Genomic DNA, 10,000 nt, shown 5'->3' with positions numbered 1-10,000 from the left:
CTCTCTTACTCACCACTGCTTCTGACACTACCCCCCTCCTCTTCTCTCCTGCTTGCTCCAAACGGTGCCAGGCACCAGGGCAACTGTGCCGCCATTGTGCGTGGTAAGGGGGCATTGAGCATGGCACCACAGGCAGCAGAGAGAGGGAAATGGGGGAGACCAGACCGGTCAGTCGGAGGGGGGATTGATGTCCCCCTTCACCCTTGGCTGATCCTCCAGGGTCTCGCCCAGACACTGAACACCACATAGGGCTATCACTGGCAGCAGGCTCCATACACACACACACACACACACACACACACACACACACACACCAACCCCGAGCTCCCCATTTCCCCCCCACAGCACCCCTGTGACATATTAATATGCCTGTTCGACCAGATTCTCACCACAACGTTAACCAAAGTGTCTTTTTAACTGAGATCTCTGGTCATGTTGGGAGAGTTTGTGTTGTCTAAGTAAGATAATTGTGGCTTGGGGTAGAGTTACTGTATTAAATTCCTTCCCATGGACATGGGAAAGTACAGTACTATAGAGTGTGGAGCAGTTTAGAGGATGAGAAAAGCTAGATTTTAGCTCTGCCCTGATCTCAATTGTGTTTTTTTCACTACCATCAGACTATTTTCCTTTCATGTTTAAATGCCTTCAGAATCCTCACAATTAATTAAACAACAACCTATGTCCTTCCTTCTTTTTGGACATATGAACAGAGTGTGTTGTTAGTGTGCATGTATGTTTTTTTTAGCTCCTCCATTTTCTCCATGTCAAGTGAACTAATGATGGCCATCTCACTAGATCTTCTTTAGTTCTTTCAGCCATTATCTTCATCTTTAACTGTCAGATTATGGAACAAGCTTTCTTTACATCTGTTTCTTTCTTTCTTTCTTGTTCTTTCTTTCTTTCCTTTTCTTTATTGTCCTTTCTTTCTATCTGTTTCTTTCTTTCTTTCTTGTTTTTTCTTTCTTTCTTTCTTGTCCTTTCTTTCAATCCGTTTCTTTCTTTCATTCTTTCTTTCTTTCTTGTCCTTTCTTTCATTCTTTCTTTAAGGCAGAAACGAGAACATGGCAGTTCCCATGTGACAGGATTGTTTTTTATGTAAATTCCTCTCATAGCAGGAGCTAATTGGAGGAAAACAGATTAGAGGCTAATTACCTCACCAAAAGTGAGCTAACCAGATTATTGGCATACTGCCCTGAAGTGTGCATGTATTCCTCATTGCAAATATGCCTTTCAGAGTCTGTAATTACGCAATAAGTGTGTGTGGAAACGGATCTGTAGGTTGCAGGCATGTTTCTACATGCACTATATGTGTGTGTGTGTGTCTCCCTGACTTTGTTTGTGTTGTGTGTTTGTGTGTGATCCGGCAGAACAAAAGTAATCCCTGTGACTTGATTGGATGATTGCTGTAGGCCCTTGGGGCTTCGTGCGGAGTGTTTTGTCTTGCCCGATGCTTTACGTCTTGTGTCATGGAAACCCTTTCAGTGGCTAACCCTTGAATTGCTGCTTGTTCATTTGACGGGAAAGGTGGTTGCTGTAGCTTGGGGGGGAAAGGTAACGTAGGACAGGCTGTGAAAATGTCATGGTTACGTGGTGTATCTGTTTTCATTGGCTGTCCATCCCCCACCCCCCAGGGTATTCTGTTAAACCAATTTTCACAAACGGCCGCAATCTGCTCCGCTGAAACATGAACGTGTCTATCATGGATCGCTTTCAAGCTCCTCCGTTATCTCATGAGAACCACCCTGGGAAAAACAGTTGCTAGACTAGACTGGACGTCCCTTTGTTCTCCTCGAAAGCAAGAACAATCATTATCCCCCCCAGTTGACCCCCATGGAATGGTCACTGCTCTTTTGCGCCGATAATGTTTTGTTTTGCTACCGCAAATTTGCCGTTGGAATAAACCATTCCTCTCCACTATTCCAGCTGCCACAGCCCATTTAGTAAAGTGGTTTACTCTTCGAGGTCTCGCACCGTGTCGTCCTTCCCTGGGGTTTGTTTTTCCTTCCTCGCTTCCCGACCTGTGCTTTTGATGGAAAGGCCTCTCCTGGGCGTGAAACAACAAAGGCCTGGACGTGGCGGGCTTGGAGATGGATCCATGCGAAACGACCCCAGTTGTGTCATTAAGAGTCCACTGGGGGAGAGGGGAAGTCACAGAGAGAGAGAAAGAGACAGACAGAGAGAGGGGGAGGGGGTGGGGGGGCTAGACATCTTTTTGATTGTTTCGCGAAAACAATGTGGCCTCAAAAGCGGACATACACCGAACGGCATTCCAGTGCTAAACAAGCCAACAAAACAAAACCATAACCAACAAAGGCAACGCATTCCTCTGCCTAATTGTGTGGCCTGACATGTGTTTGTGTGTGTGTGTGTGTGTGTGTGGCCTGACGTGACCCACGGTGGCTGTTTTGTGAAACGCGGTGTTCTGTCTAGAACTTACGGTGGACTTGAATGAGGCTCGCTCGCGCACGTTGCCAGAATAGCGGTCCATGCCCCGTCACCCCATGGCCCTGCTAATTAGCAGCCGGGTGCCTATCCTGTTGTGCACGCTCACACAGTGACTGGAGTACTCTGTGCTGTTTTTGCCTCCGGTCTGTAGATTGAATTAACTCAACCTCGTCCAAAACTAATAGCCCAGTCAGTAAGTCCATTACCAGGAAGTGACTTAGTCTTCTCTCTTCTCCGGTCCTTTGGGGAGTTCCTCCTCTGTCTGATCAAACATCTCTCAGGTTATCGCTCAGGCCGTGATGTATAGAGCAAACCTCTCGCGTGTGATCACCGAGTCCAGTCCAAAACAACCACCCTCGGTGTGCTAAGAAGTAACTCATGTTTTATGGCCCTGTAAGCCTCGGCCTCCGCACACCAGTCCCCAAGAGGTGATGGAAGCGGTGGTCTGTGTTAGCCATTAGCCCCCTGTACATGAAGGTGAGGCATGATGTAAGCAGGGCTGCTGTGGGTGTGGTGGCTCTGGAGTTCCAGGGCTCCTTGGCTAGTTTCCGTTCAGCAGGGGGTCTGTTTGCCTGTTCGGCTCATTAAAAGGAATCCTTTGTGGCTCAAATGTGGAGCTCAAACTAGACTTGCATCAAGCAGTCGAAACCAGAGGCTCACTGATAATTGATAGTAGCCAGATGGCTTTGAAGTTCGGGCGAGTTAGGCCCTTCCTCTCCCCAGAATAGATGCACCTCACTGGGGACCCATCTGAATCCGTCAGCTTTTTGAAGAGGATGTACATCATAACGTTCTTTTACTGCTCCCATGGAGAATGCCCATGTGTGACTTACCATGGAGTTTGACTTGAATAATGTTTATTACTAATGTGATATTACTAGGGCATCTTTTGCAGGCCTTTCCTTCTTTCTAGCCCCCCCGCTACCACCACCACAAATTCATGCACGTGCACACACACACACACATACACACACACAGACACACACATACACACACACAGACACACACATACACACACACAGACACACACACAGACACACACACACACACACACACACAGACACACACACACACACACACACACACACACACACACACACCACAGCATGTGGATGTGAGTGGTTTGCTGTGGTTGAGTGAGAGCCTCTGGGTTGGTGCGGGCAGCATGAATGACTGACTCCAATCGCACGCTACGGGCCAGGAGGCGCGCTGTGTGCCATCAAACCAGACCTTAGAGGAGAGGAAACCACATCCTGCTCACGGCCAAAGCAAACCCCAGTCCCCCAGCCTCCGCCCAGCCTCCGCCCAGCCTGCTCATGGGGCGTGATGGAGCTGAGTGCCAGCAGCCAGTATGCTTTAATGACTGCAGTCAGTACTGTTATTGTATCTCAAAGAGCAGCTTGTTTTGTAATGATTTTACGGTCGGTCTGGTGCTCCATCTGCAAGTAGACGTTCATAATGGAGCATTTCCTCCTTGTATTCTAGTCTGGGCTTCATGTCAGCCCAATGGGCCTTTGAAGCGCAGTGCTGGCTGATGTGGTTGTGGGTGGTGCCATGTTTGTAAAACAGCCAACAGACGCACGCACACGCACATGCACACACGCACACGCACACACACACACACACACACACACACACACACACACACACACACACACACACACACACACACACACACATACACATACACACACACACACACACACACACACACACACACACACACACACTCACAGAATGATACACACAGATATGTCTCAAACATACCACACACACACACACACACACACACACACACACACACACACTCCATCTACAGTAGGCAAGGGGCTTCCCCACCCTCCTTGAAGCTCTCAGCATCAACATACCTGGCCCACGCAGTGACATGCAGCAGCCCCTTTCTGTTGTATCAACTCCAAGGCTTTCTCGCAGCTCACCCGCCAGATGCATTCCTTTTGCAGAGTCAGAGTGTGACCCCCCCCCCCACACACACACACACACACACACACACACTCCACACACTCACTCAAGCCACCCCCCCCCCCCCACACACACACACACTCCACACACACACACTCACTCAAGCCCCCCCCAGCTGAACAAATAAACGCATAGGGATGCCTGGCATGGTTCAATCCAGTAATTGTTTTAACTGCCAGATGTCCCTAGCAGTTGTGTTATTAATGGCTATTTTATATTTGTATGTCCATCGCCATAGAGATGGATGACTTTTAAATCGTTTTTCCCCTTCTGTGTGCTCCTCTGTCTGAGGGGAAGTCACGGGTGATGTGTGTGTCTTAGAGAGAGCGGGTGAATGTTTTTTGGGGGTTTTTGTTGTTATTAAATAAAGCCAATCCATTCATGTTGTATTTATGGGGTTTGTAATCCACTGGTGCTGATGTGTGTATTGCACAAATGTCAGAAACAATGCTGATTGACAAACACTTGAGTGACGGACTGCAAGATGATCTGCAAGTTGCTAGTCATATTAATCATCCTTGCATGAAACTTGAATATCAACTCAAAGCTTTTCCTTTCCAACCGGAAAGATAATAAACGCAGGAAAACAAACCTTTGAACTCTGAGCCATAGCTGGGGAGCGGGGTCGCTTCAAAACAACCCAGTCATGCAAACTCTGCTTCCTTAAGTCCTCTGTGTCACAGGTGATTAGCCCCAGCAGCAGGCTTTGGTTGGGATGATGGCGGCTTACGTCAAGCTCATTAGTGCGGTGCTGTCAGCGAGAGCACTGACGGCATACACCTCCACTCTTTCTCTCTGTCTCTCTCGTTCTTTGCCTCTCTGTCTCTTTCTGTTCTCTTTCCGCCTGTTCTATTCATCCATCTCAGTTTGTGTATTCTGGGCTGAACTCGCTGCTCGTGTAGTGGTGCGGATAACATCATTGCTTCATTGCTTCTGTGCTTCTTCCTTTCCTCCTCATCACTGGTGGGTTATGCTGCGTGCTGCCATTCCTCCGAAGAATTTCAGTGATGCATAGTTTGTAAAGTTTTTGTTTGTTATGGTACTAGATAACTGTATAATGACCTATAAAAGGCAACAAAGAGTTATTTTCCTTTGAGATGAAAATGTTCTGAAGTGGATTAGAGCGGGTGGTGTAGCCGAACACCCTACTGTGTGCTGGTAAACATTGCATGGCTGAGAGCATGAAGAAGTGCCGAGCTGTCAGCATAAGCTTGATGAAGTGCTGCGAGGGTGTGTGTGTGTGTGTGTGTGTGTGTGTGTGTGTGTGTGTTCGTGGCGTTTGGCACGTCGGCGTCCCTCCTCTCTGATCTGGTTTTCTTCTTGTCCTCCCGGTAGGCGGTGACAGGTCGGTGCTTTGGCGAGAAGGACTTCCGCGCAGGACTGGAGAACGGGATCCTGCTGTGCGAGTGAGTGAATCCTCCTGAGCACGCACACACACACACACACACACACACACACACACACACACACACCTCCACACACACACACACACACACACACGCACACACACACACACACACACGCACACGCACACGCACCTCCACACACACACACACACACACACACACACACACACACACACACGTATCGGCCACGACATACACATTATGCCTGTCACAAACCCTCACAGAAATACACACACGGACACTCTCCACTACCATCACCAACGTTTTAACATGGACACATACACACACACACACCGCCTCACAAATCTGCACAGGAATACACACCTTCACAGACATTCTTGCAACCCCACTACACTACACGCATGCATTAAACATGGCCACAATGCTAACCACACACCTTCACACACATATATCTATATATATATATACAGTATATACACGTTTCTGTACGCTCATGTACACAGGCTGCTTATGGACAGTAGCATCCTCCGGTCCCAGCAGTGTATACGAGACACTCGCACAGTTTCTGTACGCTAGCATCCTCCACTCCCGCCAGCCCACAGGGGGAGGCTTTAGGTCAGGCCAGCTGAACAGAGTTCACTGAACAGAGGACTGCTTTTTGTGTGGCCACAGTGCCCTACAGTGTGCTGGGTACAGGGTGATGGCCCACACCCTGACCCCCATTTGGCATCTTTGTCACATTCATTGCATCCGTCTGTATCTAGTTTTAAACAAGGGAACTGGAATGACCTTGCTCACAGAAAGATGGCTTTGAGACATTTTGAGACAGTGCATTTTCACACTGGATAGATATACTAGTTTTAAACAAGGGAACTGGAATGACCCTTGCTCACATAAAGATAGTTTTGAGACATTTTGAGACATTTTCACACTGAATATGTGCCATGAGGGGTCTAATGAATGTGACTGGATTCTGACTGCACTCTGCTACCATACTGCTGTGTTGTAAAGCGTGATGGCTCACATGTGAATGATCTCAAATCATCTCTTAACCTGATGTATTCTGGGATAAACTTTCCAATAATGGCGGTGCTGAAAAGACAGAGAGTGAGCTAAGAGATCCCTGTGAGCCAAACTGGGTCTCTTTTACTAGCTCTGCTGTCGGTAATTCACTTTAAGAAGAGCGTTAATCAACCGGCTTCTCCTCGGCACCACTTGTCCAATGCATCACTGACGATGATTAACGTACGGGCCTGCGGATTTCTTGGCCATGAGAACACCTGTGCAAGTGTGTGTGTGTGTGTGTGTGTGTGTGTGTGTGTGTGTGTGTATGTGTCTCTCTCTCTCTGTTTGTTTGTGTGTGCGTGCGTGCATGTGTGTGTGTTTGTGTGTGGAGGGGTAAATCAGTATGATTTATAGAGGTTAGTCAGCAAAGAATCCCCTACATTTTGCACATGTGCTCTCTCTCTCTCTCTCTCTTTCTCTCTCTCTCTCTCTCTCTCTCGCTCTCTCTCTCGCTCTCTCTCTCGCTCTCTTTTCGCTTTCTCTGTGTGTGTCAGTGTCTGTGTGTCTTGTCAGACTATCACTGCTGTGTGTGTTTTGTTTGTTTGTTTGTTGTAGCAATGTCTAACTTTGTAATGTGTGTCGACAGCATATGAGAGTGTGACAGTTTTGTGTATGCTAGCAGAGAGAGAGAGAGAGAGAGAGAGAGAGAGAGAGAGAGAGAGAGAGAGAGAAAGAGAGAGAGTATTTTCGGTAGACTCTATCATCTCCAGAGGACCCCCTGGAGCTACAGCACAGACACATGGCAGACACACACACACACACTCATGCATGCAGACATACACACACACACACACACACACAGAGACACACACATTTGATTAATTTATTTGGAATGACCAATACTGATTACAACACCACAGCATCCAAATATTAATAAAGAGCCTATTATGTCTCACACAACAACACAAACACTGTGCAAGTATTTACAGCCAAGTGAATCAGTAGATGAATACATAGTCATATCAGGGGTAGAGATGGCAGCGCCTTCTCCATATATGCAGACTGCCTATGATTGCTGACACAGAGCAGTATTTGGCTATTTGCTTAGAGTTCTTCTTATTAAGTCCAGCAATTTGCAATCCTCTAACACAGAGTCTATGAACATGTCCAAGGCTACCATAAATGAGTACAACTAGTTTTGTACTATAACCACCTACTGTCAGAGTATGAGTTAATGGCTGATATTTTAAAAAAAATTCAGAGAAACACAGGTCCATATACAGTGCCCTCCACAATTATTGGCACCCCTAGTAAATATGAGAAAAACAGGCTATAAAAAAATATGTCTTTGCTGTTTATCCTCTTGGTCTTTCACTCAAAATATTCACAAAAATCTTACCTTTTCATTGAAGTAAAACTATTGAAAGAAAAAAAAACTGTTGACATTAAATAAATATTTTTCCCCAAAACATGTGTGCCACAATGTGAACTCTTAAGAGGTCAACCATGACTTCCTGTTCCACAGGCGTACAAATATGAGGTGACACAGGCCAAATTCCATTAGTCATTCATCACTATGGGAAAGACCCAAGAACACAGTGACGATGTGCTCTAAAGAGTTGAAAATACCCATTTCCACTATCATGGAAATAATTAAGAAGTTTAAAGCAACAGGAGATGTTAAGAATCAGCCTGGACGAGGACGTGTGTGTACATTGACCCCACGCACCGTGAGGAGGATGGTTCGACTGGAAAAAGAATCTCCAAGGATCACAGATGGAGAATTGTAGAGGTGAGTTGAGTCTTTGGGTCAGAAAGTCTCCAAAACTACCATCAGACGCCACCTACATCACCACAAGTTCTTTTGGAGGGTTGCCAGAAAAAAGCCTCTGCTGTCAATCAACTACAAACTAAAGCGCCTACAGTTTGCCAAATGTAAGTCAGACTTTCGACGGGGCCGAGTTATATGGTCAGATGAGACCAAAATAAAGCTTTTTGGCAACAAACATCAAAGGTGGGTTTGGCGTAGACAGAAAGATAGCCATACAGAAAAGCACCTCATACCCACTGTGAAGTATGGTGGCGGATCTTTGATGTTGTGGGGCTGTTTTTCTTCCAAAGGCCCTGGACATCTTGTTAGGATACATGGTATCATGGAATCCATCAAATACCAGCAGATATTAAATGAAAACCTAACAGCCCCTTCCAGTAAGCTTAAAATGGGCTTTGGTTGGACCTTCCAGCAGGTCAATGATTCGAAGCACACCTCAAAATCAACACAAAAATGGTTCACCGACCGCAGAATAAAGGTTTTGCCATGGCCATCACAGTCCCCTGACCTAAACCCCATAGAAAATCTGTGGGATGAGCTGAAGCCGAGTCTACAAACGTTGACCTCAGAATCGGAAGGATCTGGAGAGATACTGCATGTAGGAATGGTCTCAGATCCCGTGCCATGTGTTCACCAACCTCATCACGCATTATAGGAGAAGACTCAGAGCTGTTATCTTGGCAAAGGGAGGCTGCACAAAACATTAAATTAAGGGGTGCCAATAATTGTGGCACACATGTTTTGGGGGAAAATATTTATTTAATGTCAACAGTTTTTTTTCTTTCAATAGTTTTACTTCAATGAAAAGGTAAGATTTTTGTGAATATTTTGAGTGAAAGACCAAGAGGATAAACAGCAAACACATATTGTTTTATAGCCTGTTTTGCTAATATTCACTAGGGGTGCCAATAATTGTGGAGGGCACTGTACATGTCAAAGCAACAACCCACTTCCAGAATCACAATGGTTTTTAAAAGATCATCAACAACAACAATGTCAGGAGTATTTGGAGAGTCTTAAAGAACACTTTCTAAGGAGTTGTCATTCAAATGTGTGAACCAGTTCAATTGTACTTTTTTGTTTGTGTGTATTGCGCTTTGTCCATATGCTTTGCGTAATTCGTTCGCTGTAATGTGCAATGCGATCGTGACGGGCAATGTATAGTCCTTTAAATGCCCGCATGTACACACACACACACACACACACACACACACACACACACACACACACACACACACACACACACACACACTCTTCACAAGCTGTGCTATGTGCTCACGCCATCATTACAAAGCGCAGTTTCTGCACTGTCCTTTGCTATCTTTCCAACATGTGTACAAAGTTCCAGCCCGAGGTTAGACCGCAAGCAGTT

General features: G+C 46.2%; 1 protein-coding gene across 8 annotated transcripts in view; it reads left to right on the top strand.

Annotated features, from left to right (window-relative positions):
* limch1b (LIM and calponin homology domains 1b) overlaps window positions 1–10,000 on the top strand; it is a 94,266-nt gene that overhangs the window by 30,190 nt on the left and 54,076 nt on the right. For all 8 annotated transcript variants that reach the window (XM_031586835.2, XM_031586833.2, XM_031586834.2 and 5 more), the window contains exon 2: window positions 5,761–5,831. In XM_031586835.2, coding sequence (XP_031442695.1) covers window positions 5,761–5,831 — 71 coding nt within the window. The remainder of the gene's footprint in view (window positions 1–5,760; window positions 5,832–10,000) is intronic.

The sequence above is a fragment of the Clupea harengus genome, chromosome 20, assembly GCF_900700415.2.
Source record: "Clupea harengus chromosome 20, Ch_v2.0.2, whole genome shotgun sequence".
NCBI classification, from domain to species: domain Eukaryota; kingdom Metazoa; phylum Chordata; class Actinopteri; order Clupeiformes; family Clupeidae; genus Clupea; species Clupea harengus.
The sequence above is the reverse complement of the archived record's forward strand: the minus strand, read 5'-3'. Positions and strand labels throughout refer to the sequence as shown.